The following is a 14,523-nucleotide window of genomic DNA, read 5'->3' as shown; positions in this document are numbered from 1 at the left end:
AGCTGGCCGACGAGTTTGTGAACAGTCGGTCAGGGGGTAGCAGGGAGGAGTCCCAAAAGAACAGGCCCCCCCCAATGCAGAGTCACTATGGGACCTCCCAGCGGGGAAATATGGAGAACCCCCTCCCAAGAGGAACGCCTGGCGTCAGGACCATCCGACCCACTCGAGGGGATCAACGTGACCTGAGCTGCTATCGCTGTGGCTCCAAAAGGCCACGTACGGACCCAGTGCCCCAGGCTCAGGGACAGACTGAGCAGACCCAACCTACCCAGGGTTAACTGGGTAGGGACCCAGCTGGACGACGGGCAGACGGCTCAGGCAAGGGGGGCTGCCAGCTTACCACCTGCTCAGGAGGGAAGACCCGGCCAATGAGAGGGAAGCGGTCCCCATTGTCACGGAGTGTGGGGGAGTCCAGGCCCTGCACCCCTCTTCCTGGGATTCACTGAGACTCTCAGCCAGCCAGTAAAACCGAAGGTTTATTGGACAACAGGAACACAGTCCAAAACAGAGCTTGTGGGGACACCCAGGACCCCTCAGTGAAGTCCTTCTGGGGGAGCAGGGAGCTTAGACCCCAGCCCTGGGGTTCCCTGTGTTCCTCCACCCAGCCCCAAACTGAAAACTAAACCCACCGAGCAGGTTCCCTGCTGCAGCCTCCATCCACATTCCTGGGCAGAGGTGTTACCTCCCCCTCCCCCTCCTGGCTCAGGTGACAGGCTCTCAGGTCTCCCGTCCCCAGGGCTCATTCCCAGGTCAACACTCCCCCCTCCCTGCTGCGTCACATCGTCACACCCATCCCTTCCCCAGCCGCTGGGTTCCAGGCCGAGTTGCAGAAAGATCCCTCCTTGCGGAAGCTCAGGGACCTGGCCAACCTCAGTGTGGGACGAACCATGAGGAGAGGTTGCCAGGAGAGGATCCTGTGGGAGAAGGGGTTCCTGTACCGAGAATGGGCTCCCACAAGGGAAATGGAGTCATGTGGGATCAGGAGGCAGCTGGTGGTCCCCCAGAAGTATCGCCGCAAGCTCCTGTACCTGGCCCATGACATCTCCCCCTCAGGGCACCAGGGAATCCGGCGCACCCGGCAGAGGTTGCTACAGAACTTTTACTGGCCTGGGGTCTTTACCACTGTCCGGCAGTATGGCCGATCCCGTGATCCCTGTCAGAGGGTGGGGAAGGCCCGGGACAAAGGGAAAGCAGCTTTGAAATCTTTGCCCATCATAGAGGAACCTTTCCAGAAGGTGGCCATGGACATAGTGGGACCTCTGAGCAAGACGACCCGGTCGGGGAAGAAATACATTCTGGTGGTGGTAGATTTTGCCACCCGCTACCCCGAGGCAGTGCCCTTAGCTTCCATTGAAGCAGACACTGTGGCAGATGCACTCCTGACCATTTTCAGCCGAGTGGGGTTCCCCAAGGAAGTCTTGACACATCAAGGGTCCAACTTCATGTCGGCCCTGCTCCGGTGCTTGTGGGAGAAATGTGGGGTCCGGCACAACTGGGTCTCAGCTTATCACCCCCAGTCCAATGGGCTGGTGGAGAGGTTCAATGGGACGCTAAAGATAATGCTGAAAACCTTTATGAACCAGCACCCACAGGATTGGGACAAGTACTTACCTCACCTGCTGTTCGCGTACAGGGAGGTGCCCCAGGAGTCTACCGGATTTTCGCCTTTCCAACTGTTATATGGAAGGAGGGTAAGGGGCCTCCTGGACCTGATGAGAGACGAATGGGAGGGGAAGGCCACTCCCGATGGAGAGTCAGTGGTGGAGTATGTCCTGACCTTCCGAGAGAGACTGGCTGAACTCATGGGCCTGGCCAGGGAGAATCTGGCCAGAGCCCAGAAGAAGCAGAAGGTCTGGTATGACTACATGGCGTGGGCCCTTGCCTACGCCACCGGGGATCAGGTGATGGTTCTCATCCCCGTGAGAAAGAACAAACTACAGGCCGCCTGGGAGGGCCCTTTCAAGGTTGTCAAGCAGCTCAATGAGGTAAACTATGTGGTGGAGCTGTCAAACCGGGCGCACCACCGCCGGGTGTACCATGTGAATATGATGAAGCCATATTATGGCAGGGGAAATGTGGTGTTGGCCGTGTGTGGGCATTGGGAGGAGCAGGGAGATGACTCTTTAGTAGATCTATTCCCTGGGACCAGAGCTGGTTCCCCCCTGGAAACAATTCCCCTCTCGGATCAGCTAACCCCTGCCCAGCAAGCTGAGGTCAGGGGGGTGCTGCATCCGTACCGACAGCTGTTTTCCAACCAGCCTGGATGCACTAATCTGACTGTCCACCAGGTGCAGACAGGATCGCACCCACCGATAAGATGCTCCCCCTTCCGAGTCACAGGGAAAACTGCTCAGGACTTGGAAAGAGAGGTCCGGGACATGCTGGCTTTGGGGGTGATCCAGCCATCTGCCAGCCCTTGGGCCTCGCCGGTGGTGCTGGTCCCCAAAAAGGACGGGTCGGTCCGGTTCTGTGTGGACTATTGGACGCTCAGTGCCATCACTGTATCAGATGCCTACCCCGTGCCCAGGCCTGATGAGCTCCTAGACAAATTGGGAAGAGCTCGATACCTTACCACCATGGACCTTACAAAGGGCTACTGGCAAGTGCCACTGGATGCAGATGTCCAGCTGAAATCAGCCTTTATCACCCCTCTGGGGCTCTGAGTTCCTGACCCTGCCTTTCGGCCTCAAGGGAGCGCCGGCCACCTTCCAGCGCCTGGTGGATCAGCTACTGAGGGGGATGGAGAGTTTTGCCGTGGCGTATATTGATGACATCTGTGTCTTTAGCCAGACCTGGGAGGACCACGTGTCCCAGGTTAGACAAGTGCTGGACCGACTCCAGGGGGCTGGGCTGACTGTAAAAGCGGAGAAGTGCAAGGTGGGGATGGCTGAAGTATCTTACCTGGGCCATCAGGTGGGGAGCGGCCACCTAAAGCCGGAACCAGCTAAGGTGGAGGTGATCAGAGACTGGCCCGCTCCCCACACCAAAAAGCAGGTCCAAGCCTTTATTGGGTTGGCAGGATACTACCGAAGGTTTGTGCCCTGCTTTAGTGCAATAGCCACCCCCATCACCGAGCTATGCAAGAAGGGGAAGCCAGACAAGGTGGTCTGGACCGAGCAGTGCCAGGAGGCTTTCCGGGCACTGAAGGAGGCTCTGGTCAGTGGCCCAGTTCTGGGAAACCCAGACTTTGACAAACCCTTTATGGTGTTCACCGACGCCTCAGCCACGGGACTGGGGGCGGTGTTAATGCAGGAGGATGAAAAGGGGGAGAGACACCCCATCATGTACCTGAGCAAGAAGCTGCTACCCCGGGAGCAACACTACGCGGCCATCGAGAAGGAGTGCCTGGCCATGGTGTGGGCCCTCAAGAAACTAGAGCCCTATCTCTTCGGGCGACACTTCACCATGTACACCGACCACTCTCCCCTGACCTGGCTGCACCAGATGAAAGGAGCCAACGCCAACCTCCTGAGGTGGAGCCTGCTCCTGCAGGAGTATGACATGGACGTGGTCCACGTGAAGGGAAGTGCCAACATGATAGCGGATGCGTTGCCCCGCAGAGGGGGCCCTGAACTTCCCCAGGTCACTGGTCAGAGTGACCCCGCTCAGTTCAGTCTCAAAGGGGGGAGAGATGTGACGTGGCAGGGAGGGGGGAGTGTTGACCTGGGAATGTGGCAGGGGCGTTTCACTGGGGATGGGAGACCTGAGAGCCTGTAACCTGAGCCAGGAGGGGGATGGGGAGGTAACACCTCTGCCCGGGAAGGTGGACAAAGGCTGCAGGAGAGAGCCTGCTGGGGGGGGTTTAGTTTCAGTCTGGTGCTGGGTGGAGGAACGCAGGGAACCCCAGGGCTGGGGTCTAAGCTCCCTGCTCCCCCAGAAGGACTTGACTTGAGGGGTCCTGGTTGTACCCACAAGCTCTGTTTTGGACTGTGTTCCTGTTGTCCAATAAACGTTCCATTTTACTGGCTGGCTGAGAGTCACAGTGAATCCCAGGAAGAGGGGTGCAGGCCCCAGACTCCCCCACGCTCCGTGACACAGGTGTAATTGGACACATGGGGCAAAATGCTGGCGTTAGCTTACTCCATTGTTGATTTCTGTGCTTGTGGTTTGAATGGAGAGATGGTTCCTTGTCAGGACAGGTATAGCTCATGGGGGTGGCTAGTGCCACACAGCATGGCTGCACGTTATCAGCTGTGTGCTAGTACTGTGGGGGAAATCAGTGAGAGTGACCCTGTGTGTGTGTGTATTCGCTCCATTGTGTTGCTTGGTATTGTACATCCAGGGCTGTGAGCTCTCTGGGGCAAGCGTAGCCCTGTGCACACTGAAGGTGCCACATGTTAGTGATAAAAAGGAAAGGGCGTAGTTCATCTAGGATGCTTGTTTCCTCTCCAGGCGCTGGAGAAGCCAGACTTTCTTGAGCTGCTGGACTCTGGGCTGAGTTGTATCCTCGGGAATTTGCCTTACCGCTGTGTAGCCAGTGTAAATGCTGCGCTCTCTATTTTACACAGCGCAATTTCTCCTCTTTGCCAAAGGCCAGAGCTGTATGTAAGAGTTGGCAGGCTGCGCGCCTCTCCCCTCAATCCGTGACCGATCAGGAGGGGAAGCAGTGACCCTACCCTAGTCCTAGAGGGCGTAATGGGGGCACTTGGTATGTCTGCCTTGTGTTTATGCTTTACGTAGAGTTGCTGCTTAAATCCCAGTAACTCCTCGGGGTAGATATGCATGTGAGTGCCGGGGTTCCTGCTGGAACGTGGAGCGATACCAGCCGCTGAACCCTGACGACTGGGCTTGTCTTGTGCTGCTGTTCTCCTGGAAAGCTGGTGCTGAAAACATCAAGGGCAGGAGCAGCTTTTGGCTAATTAACAGGTTTTCTTCTGTTTTCCTATCTCCCAATTGAGTCTTTGCTGCGAGCTGCTGTCTGGAGACATGGCTGAGGTTTGGTTCTCTGACTGGCTGCTCTCCCCGTGTGAGAGCGTTCAGTCCGGCTCTGTTCTCGTGCCTCCGTCTTGTAACATCCCTCATTTTACAGAATTTGTTGTTTTTAAATTTCCTTGGAGAGCTTCCCCCTTTCCCTGTCTTACTCCCGTACGCACCCCAGGCATGGCCCAGCACCCCTGCTGAATGGCCATGTGCCTGGCCCATCATTCCTTTCTAGGAAGAAGCAAGATCATCGCTTGAACGTAAGTTTCACCTCTCCCCTCTCTTCCTCCCAGTCAGGGCAGCTGTTCCGGTTCCAGCTCCCTGTGACGTCGCCATGGCCTTTTCTTCACGGTTTGCATTCTGGGAACAAAAGGGAAGTCTCGCTTGTGTTTGCCGCCCCTGCCATGCTCGGCCTTTGTGCAGTTTGTGTGCCCAGCAGACAGCATGTTACCAGGAAGCTGCTCCTAGTTTGCCCAGTTTGGGGAGCGTTCGGGATGAGGAGTCCCCCCTTGCTCGCAGTGGGGGCTGGGCGGGGTGGGCACAGCAACGCAGCGTGCACGTCCGGCCCTTGTTTGCAACAGCTGTTTGAAAGTTTCTGCCTGGTGCAATGTGCTGCTCACCTTGGATGCAATTCCCCCAGTGCAGTGGGCCAGCACAAGGCCTGACATGGGATTTCAGGGATGTCCTCTGCACAGGGGCCAAATTCCCCCCTTGTGAACTGAGCAAACTGGGAGCTGCCCCCCCATCATTAACATCTGCCTGGTAAATAACCCGTGTTAAGGAGCACTAACATCTGGGCTCCTGGTCCAGCTGTGTTACAAGAACATTACTGTAACCTTGGCTTTGGGGTCTGTGCAGGGAGGCAAAGAGGAGAGCCCACAGCTGCTGTGCGGTCCTTCACTCTTGCAAATGAAGTGGCTTTGACGCTCTGGAGTGACATGTGCAGGAGCAATGCCCAAGCCAGCGTGAGCCATTGTTGGGGTAGCGGGGGCTGAGCTGTACTCTCAAGTGCCAGCAGTAACCCAAGCTGGTGAGGAAGGATTCCCATCTGTGCACTGACCTCAGCTTGTGAGACTTCTTTTGTACCATGAGTCAAGCTGAATCTAAATTCAGTTGCTGAGCTCCTGGGTGGGGATCTCCTTGGGGTGGTGTTTAAATGCTTCGGAGAAGCTTCCCAAGGTGTAGTCATAGCTCCTGATCCGGAAAGCACCGGTCCCTGGGGGCCCGAGTGCAGTGTGGGAGCCATGGCTTCGCTGGCTGAGAGGCTGGGTGCACTGGAAGCAGTGAAATGGTGAGACACTGAAGCCTGTTACATCCTGAAACCCAAGTTTTACAGTAGCTGTGTATGGGGGGGCTGAGTTCCCCCTTGTACCATGGTATTGGGGGATTACCCCAAGGAGAGGTTACTAATGCATGGCCTGAGTGGGTGAATTACTAATGCCGCCAGAGGCCCGCTTGTGACTGACGGTTTTCACAGAAGATGTTCCTAACCACGTTTAATTCTAACCGTTGCCACTTGCTTCATGTCGGGGGGGGGGGGGGGGGGAGACTGTATTTCCCTCAGCTAAAGCTGGGGGACAGCAGTCAGCTGTGAATGCTGCTCAACAGGGATGGGAATAGCTGAAATCCCACTTCCTGGGGATGCATTCAGCTGGGGCACAGGGGTTAGGTAGGCTTCAAGGAGAAACAGCCGAATGCAGGGACTATTGACTCTGTAACTCTAATACTGTATTTCATGTGAAGGCTTTTCCCACTGCTTTCTGTTCTAATGGCCTCTCTTAGGGTCTGATCCTAGAACCAGTGAAGTCCATGGGAGTTGTTCCATGGTTTTCAGTGAATTTTGGATCAGGCCCGTAATTGGGTTCCCAGTTAAGATGGCGTATCTTGGGCGATGGCTTGCCCTGACTAGAGATCAGCTATTGATTGGGGAGTTGCTGTGCTTCCTGCTGCCAGGGACCCCTTGTTGCTAACGCAGTGCAGGGCACAACCACACAGGCCAAGAAAAATTTCTTCCCTATTAGTCTATCCTCTATTGTAGAGAGGCCTTTTCAGAGCACTGCCAGGTTTAAAGAAGCCCTGGTCACCGCTTGCTTTCCCTGGAATTTTCCAGGGCGGGCAAAGGCGTGTGCTTATATTCACCAGCGCTTCCCAAAAGGCCGGCTGCTGGAGAGATTAGCTGATGACGTTTAACATGCAGTCTGTTGTCTGATGTGGTAAGAGCAGGGGCACCTCGCCCCAAGCCAGGTCACTTTCCTTATCTGAGCACTTGGCTTTTCATTTGTTACTCAGTTTAGCTCAGTTGTCAGAGCTAAACTGAGTAACAAGCAGAAAGATAGAAACCCTCCTGGGGAGGGGAAATGGGGCTTTAGTTGCCAGCCAGGTCACCAACTGCAAATTCAGTCCCTCCTGTTTGACGGAGCTTAGCTGCTGTGAGCTATGGAGCATGTCGGCATGTAGCTGACCTCGGGCAGCTGAGCCTCCTAGGCGGAGGGGTGTTATAAAGCCATGCCGGAGGAGTGTTTCAATGTCTTCTCTACTTTCTCCCCCTCAGCAGGCTCGGTGAGGTTTTTGATTTTGAAATAATTGGGAAACATTTTTTGCATTCGTCTCCAATGCTTGTGAATGTAAGGGAAGCCATAAGCTTTACTGTGTACTGAATGCACCTTCGGGGTCCCTGGCTTTGCCGTGGCCTATGCCTCATACTTCAGAGGAAGGCACACAAGTTCCCCCATAACACACTCCATTGTCTAATGGCGTCCCTTGGGTGGCTGTTGCTTCCTAAGCCCCACAAGCAAACCCTATTTGCTCTGAAGCATGAGTATCAGTCGTCCTTGTAACTTTCTTCATGCTAATATATCTGCTAATGCTACTCCTGGTTTCATAACTCTTGTCATCTTTGAACCTTACCAAGCTGTTTGCCCCAGCGTCCTGCAGTGGTGAGCTTCCTGCTTCTGCTTGAACTCTTGTGGTCGCAGCAGTGAATTGCACAAGAATGGGAGCAGCCTAAGCTGAAGCCTCTGGAAGCAGCCGCACCACCCCCCAGCTCTGATCTCAGCCACGCTCGTGTGCTCAGAAAGTGCTAATGGAAAGTGTGTGAGAGAGAGAGTCTGGAAGTCCCTTTGAGAGTTCTGACTGAAATGTGCCCCTCTTCTCTGTTTATCCCTCAGGTTAAGGATGAGGACAAACTTTTATCTGTGAAAAGAACTGGGAAAGAGGATGGGGCAGTAAGTGTCTGTGGGATCGGGGGGCTAGCTTTGAGTGTTGCATCCAACTTGTGCTAACTCACAGGCCCAGACAACCTCCTTTGAGACCCAAAGGCCATTGACGGCAGGTACCGGACCAACTCTGCTTAACAGACAGCTTGCTCTTCGGGCTGGTACTAGCATGGTTGGCATCAAAGAAGTGGCCTCAGGGTGGCGTGCTGCTTCTGGCTCTGGGACGTTACCCATCCAAGGTGGTGAGCCTCTGGTTCAGCAAAGCCGCTGCTGCTGTTTTTCCTTTCAGAGGGTGGGATTCCTCCAGTGAGGAGGAAGCTGCTGTTCCCAGGCCCAGTGGGCTGGTGTGACGAAGTGGGACTGTTTTTAATGGTTCCTCTGAACAGTGTGGGGGTGCCTCAGTTTCCCCTAGACAGTTCTTAAGTATCTAGGTGGTGGGGTAAGGGTGTATGATCGTTGCAGAGCCCTAGAGGGCAGGTGTGTGCAGGGGTCTGGACACAGAGAATGGCCAACACCCTGTTTCCTGGCAACTGATGAGATGGTGGGAGCTAAAGGGTTGGAGAACAAAGGAATCAGGTGCCCTCCTGGCCCGGGAAAGGGACAAAGCCCAGAGGAGGAGGGGCTGGAGGGAGTTTTATTTTGGGGCTGGCTGGGACATGGAGTGAAGTGCAGACGTGGTTGTCTGGCTCACTGTCCCCCAAAATGGACCCAGCTGAGAGGTCCTGTTCTCTGCACCTACAAGCTCTGTTTTAGACCATGTTCCTGTCGTCTAATAAACCTTCTGTTTTACTGGCTGGCTGGGAGTCCCGTCTGACTGCGGAGTTGGGGGGCAGGACCCTCTGGCTTCCCCAGGAGCCCTGGCTGGGCGGACTCGCTGTGGGAAGCGCACGGAGGGACAGAGGATGCTGAATGCTCCGAGGTCAGACCCAGGAAGGTGGAAGCTGTGTGAGCTTTGTGTCCTGCAGAAAGGCTGCTCCCAGAGAGGAGACTTCCCCAGAGTCCTGCCTGGCTTTGTAGGGAGCAGTTCCAGAGCATTGCCCAGGGACTCCGTGACAGCTGGGTGCAGCTCCATCTGTGGGCAGCTTTTCACAACCCTGGGTAGGTCAGAGAGGCCTGTGGAGAGGCTCTGCAGTGGTTCTGGGGTGAATCCCATGTGGCGGTGCCCAGGCTGCCCTGCCACGTGCTGCTCTGAGCCATCAGGCCAGCCTGCACCCCTAACCTAGTGCCTTGCTTATTGGGGGTCAGGGAGTGTGATTCTGTGGCTGCGGGCTGGTTATCTCGGAGACGGGATGGAAGTAGGACGGGATTTGATTGGCTGAGCATGAGATGCAGGCAGAAGTGGTCGCTGAGCAGGTTGTCATGTCATTCTGCCTGTAGGATGCTGACCCCCAGGGGCTGGGGGCAGATCTCTCTGTGCTAATGAGGGTGGAGCTGAAGAAGGGTGCATCAGCTGACTTGAGGAGATGGCTGGTTGTTGCACTAAGGCTCAGAAGCAGTGGTTCACCTCCCAGCAGGGTTGCTCTGTGCTCCTTGCCAGGCTTATCCATGGAGTGGTGGCAGGTTATTGGGATGGTCTTTCACATGCACCCTTGAGAGCCCAGGCTTGCTCTGCTGTGCAGGGCTAGTAAAGGTCCTGGGACATGATCCATCAGTGTCCTTCTGCTGCCTCCTGTCCCCACACCAAACTTTCCTTTCTTTCCTCTGTTGTGGGCACGAGCTGCCTGGCTCCTCCCCAGAGATGGCTGAATTCCAGAGGTGGATCAAGTGATTCCTGTATATTGGTGGTTAGCAAAACCGGAGGAAAGAAATGACAAACAGTGCTGGTAAAGCGGTAATCTTACCAAAGTCCCAGCTCGTCTTGCTGGGACTGTATTGCTATAAAAGTGACTTTACAGAAAGATCCATACAGCATCATCACCAATCTGCATGACTGACAGATTGGGCTGCGTGCAGCCTCCTGTCCTCCAGTCCCATGTCCAGAGAGCCATCCTGCTGTTCAGACACAGAGCGCAGGCTGCGGTAGTGGACCTGTGGAGATGCTGCCCCTCTGACACCCAGCCGTGTCACCTCTCACTTCAGTGGCGTTAATCAGCGAACATCTCGATTGATGCGGTATCAGCAGGCACGTCTCTGGCGCTGGGAACGTTGATCCCATGTGGGCTGCTGCCGGCTGACCCTTTGGGAGCTCCTCTGCGTGCTTGCTCTTCCCCAGCTGACAAGAGGGCTGGCTGGCAGCCACTCGGCACAGACCGGCCACCCGATCGCCGCCGGGTCCAGGGGCTGTGGGACAAGGCTTGCCTTTCCAGGGGATCCCTGTTCCTTGCCAGGGAGGAGTTTGCCCGTAAGGTATTTGCAGTCATGGCCCATCCAGCTCAGCCCGAAACAAATGCCACAGCATTTCCCATGGGCGCCAAGCTGAGCTGGCTTTCTTGGGAGCTGCTCTCCAGAGCAGCACAGTGCACAAGAGAGGAGCAGGGGTCCGTCACCTGCCTCACTTTACCTGTCATAAGCCATGTTCCCTCTGAATGCCTTCTGCTGTGGGCCTCTGTCCTGCCTGCCGGGGCCTGGGGCAGTGCCCTGTGGGGTGGGGAGTGAAGTGCACAGTGGACACCCCCGGAGAGGCTGGTTTTGTGAGTGCTTTGCCTTGCCGGTCAACTTGCTGCAGAGTGTTTCTCAAGGCAGGTTGTGCTGCAGTGCAGTATGTTAAGGAGGCTAGATTGCAAGTCTAACGTATTTATCTCTGCTTCACATCTCACCAGTGTGCGACCCTCTCTGTCTAGAAGCGGTGACACACACGTGGGCTGGGACTGATCCAGTCTCTTTAACCTGGATTTTGTCACCACCTGCTGTGCAAGGTTAACCCGTTGGGGGCTTGGCTGCTTACTCAGACAGGTGCTCTGCTGCCTGCTGGTCTCTTTCCACCTTCAGCACATCTCCTCTTTCCTGGGTTGGCTTTAATGGAGCGTTGGGGGACGGGATTGTCTGGGGGTCGATAAAAGGTTCTCGTGTGGTTTGCAGGAGGAGTAACGTCATACACGATGGTAAATGAACAGGGAAGGAAATTCCAAGGCTTGCCCTGTTAGTGGGGCACCGATTTGCAGGGCGAATTGCTGAGCGTGTGAACATGCTGCAGAACCCCGGCTGCTGTTCCAAACCTGCTGGCCAGGTGGATCATTCCCCCCCCCCCCCCCCCACCTTTGAAAGAGAAAGCTAAATGGAGAGTGCAGCTTCCTGGACACGGCTGGAGAGGCTTTTCTGAGTGCTCAGCTTTGAGCGGTGGGGCATTACTGGCAGCAGTTAGGGAAAAGAAAGCTGCAGTGGGGTGGTGAGATGCTGCCCCGCATGGTAGCAGCCCGGACGCAGACTCTAGCTGGCTTTGTTCCTACATCTCCAGAGTATCAGCCGCTGGCTGGAGACCTAGAGATCAAACGGGCTGGCCGATCAGGGGCAGCGCAGGCAGCGCCATGCTGGGGGATCCATTTTGCTGTCACCAGTAACATGCTCCATTAGTGTAAATCATTCACAGGGAGAGAAGCCCAGAGCTGAGTGACAGACAAAGGTCTTGGCAGGTGCGTATGAGAGACAGGTGAGGGGCGTGGACAGGACGAGCTGTGTCACCAAATAAGCTGCATACAGAGACGGGACTAGGGCAGCAGCCTGAGACACCCAGTGGGATCTGAATCGGCCCAGGATCTATGACACACTGCTGCTTGCATCTCTCCCAGCCTGGATCATGCTGGGTGTGGGAGGATGGGTGAGAGCCACTCGTGCCTGGCAGGATGGGAAGAGCAGACCTCTGGGCCTGGGGGTGTTTCTCAGTAATTTGGTGTTTCTGCTGCAGCCACCACTAACGACAGGGTGCAGAGCTGACGCCACAGGACTTGGCTCCAGGATTTAGTTCAAAGCCCTTTGTTTATCTTTCTTGTCAAGGAATTGGCAGCTCCCAGGTTTCTTATCCACCTGCCTCTCTGCAGACCGTTGGGGCAGGGTGGAACCCACCTCTGCCACCTCCTTCACCATGCAAAGTCTCAGCGGAGGCCTTGAATTAATTATGTTCAGCTCAAATGTCCACTTCTTGGGCTGGTCCCGCTGGAGTCTAGCAGCAACGTAATCCTCTGAGAGGAGTCCCCCAACCAGTGCAGGACTTGTGTGTGCATCCTGCATGCTGACGTGATGGAGACAGGAGCCCCAGCCATCTGTACGTGGGGCTTTGAGCAGCTGAGCCCAGAGTGAGGGAGCTCTGCCGGTCTAGGCACAGGTGGGAGGTGTTGTCTCTTCCAGTTATAGTGCAGGGAGAGGTTTCTCCCCCGCCCCCCACCAGACTGGCCCTTGCAGGAGGTGGGGACCAACTGTCCTCCATCCCCTGTGCTGCGGGTGCCCCTCTCCCCGGTTGCAGGGAGGTGGAGTCTGGACCTGCAAGTTCAGGTGTCCCCCAGCATTGTGGTGGTAGACACTCCAGCAGGTAGGGTCACACATTGACATCATCATCTCCTGCCTGGACCTGGAGATGTAGTGAAACTTTCTGGGAGTGTTTCCGTTAGCCCTGGTGCTAGAGCTCAAAGCAGTAGTGCATGAAGAGAGCCATCCACCATGGCTCCTTTTCCAAACCCGTCTTTGGGGAGCACCCTGCAGAGCAGTGGCTGGTCTGGACTGCGTGAGGGGTGCAGCTTTGTTACCGGTGCTCTTTGTAAGCCGTGTCACATGGCGAAGTCTCAGAACAAGCTTGTCTTGGCCTGGGAAACCTGTGAACACTAAACAAAGCATCTGTAGCTCCATGGCCCGGTCCTGTGCCCATTGCAGCCATGGCAGAACTGGTGCTGATGGCAGTGGGCGCAGGATGGAGCCCAGAACACTCTTCTCCTGTGTCTGTGTCACTTGTGATGTGGATGCACTGACGGGGTTGGCAGGGGAGGCTGGAGCTGGGTTAGCTGCTGAAGGGAGGTTTCTGTGTGTCCTCTCTCCCGCTCTGTGTGCGTGTGTGCATGTGCATGTGTGTGTGTGGTGGTAAGGGGATGCCCTCCTGTAATGTGGTCATGTATTTGTAACTGTAGTCAGAAAATCCAAATGCAGGGGAAGACGAGCCACCCGCTCCCCGAAGCCCAGAGCCTCCAGAGAGAGTGAAGAGCCCAGAGCCTCTGCTCAATGGCGATAACCAGCCTCCCTCCCACACACCTGCCCAGACCATGAACGGCCTGGAAGGATCCAGGCCTGGCTCGTTGGCCCAGCCCGAGCCGCTGGGAGAGGAGAGCCAGGGCCTGTCCAGGAAGAGAGTGGTGAGGGTGGTGCGGAAGGTGGTGCGCAAAGTCCTGCCTGGCGAGGCCTCTGGCAGCACCAAGGAGCTGGGGAGGGACGTGAAGTCTCCTGAGCCAGCTTCGCCAGCCAAGAAGGAAGAGAAGGCGCCACCGAGGGTGGTGTCTCCACCTCCATTGCCTGCATCCTCCCCAAAGCCAGAGCCCAAGGAGACTGGCCCAAAGGACGAGATCTCGGTGGGTCTGAGAAGCCTGATGTCCCGAGGCAAAACCAAACAGCACAGGCCTCGCCTCAGGCCAGCGGAGAAGCAGGAGGAGGAGAAACCTCCTGAGCCGAAGACACCCCCAGTGGGGAAGGAACCCGAGAAGCCTGGTTCCCCATCTCCTGCGGAGGAGGAAGGACCAGTAGCCACCCCAGACCCCAAAGCAAAACAAGAGCAGATGGTGCAACCCTTAGGAACCAAAGTGGAGCCTACACAAGTGGCACCTCAGAAAGCAGCTGCTCCGGGGCAAGCCAAGGTACACATGAGTGTGTGCAGTCTAGACCGGTGATGCATGGCACCGGTGTGTGGTCTGGGCCTGTCACTCCTAACACTGCCTGTGAGTGCTGCGGAGCTGAGCGTGGTGTCCATGTCAGCACACATCCAGGCTCTGATCATACGCTTTGTGCCTAGCTGAAGAAGTGCATGGCTTTTCCTCGCAGGAGTGCTAGGACGTGCCACTTGGAGCCGTCTGGTGACGGTGCATGGCGTGAGCTGCTCACCGTAACCTACTGTGCGTTCCCAGCCCCATGCCGGTGCTGCTCCGCCTGGGTCAGTGCTGCTGGACCTGTTCCAACACATAGGCTTGCTCCTGTTAGCCTGCGGGCCAGGGCTGGAGGAGGAGCCCCTTTGGCTGCTGGGCAGGTCATAGGGTCCAGCAGCAGTCAGCGGTGATCTTCCCCTCCCAGCTCTGTTTGGTAGTGAGTCTCGGGGTTGTGTTTTAGGGACAGAGCTCAATCCTTCCTTGCCAAGCAGCCTGCTCAGGGCGCTGCATTAGTGGGGGTTCGCAGAGCAGGCTCCCACTTTGGGTGCAGGCTTGCTCTGGGATCTGCCTGGGGGAGCCAGGCCCCTGGGCAGGACGCTGGTGCCCCAGCTGCT

At 56.2% G+C, this 14,523-nt stretch overlaps 1 protein-coding gene across 12 annotated transcripts in view; it reads left to right on the top strand.

Moving 5' to 3' along the window:
* Positions 1 to 14,523, top strand: part of MYO18A (myosin XVIIIA) — a 144,026-nt gene that overhangs the window by 52,227 nt on the left and 77,276 nt on the right. The window contains exons 2-4 of one of the 12 annotated variants that reach the window (XM_074974714.1): positions 5,214 to 5,294; positions 8,089 to 8,144; positions 13,187 to 13,903. The exons of the other annotated variants lie outside the window; for them this stretch is intronic. Of the exons in view, the coding sequence (XP_074830815.1) occupies positions 5,255 to 5,294; positions 8,089 to 8,144; positions 13,187 to 13,903 (813 nt within the window). The 5' untranslated portion in view covers positions 5,214 to 5,254. The remainder of the gene's footprint in view (positions 1 to 5,213; positions 5,295 to 8,088; positions 8,145 to 13,186; positions 13,904 to 14,523) is intronic. 12 annotated transcript variants of the gene reach the window in all.

Source organism: Natator depressus, chromosome 17 (assembly GCF_965152275.1).
Source record: "Natator depressus isolate rNatDep1 chromosome 17, rNatDep2.hap1, whole genome shotgun sequence".
Lineage (NCBI taxonomy): Eukaryota > Metazoa > Chordata > Testudines > Cheloniidae > Natator > Natator depressus.
This window is presented reverse-complemented; position numbering and strand designations above follow the sequence as displayed.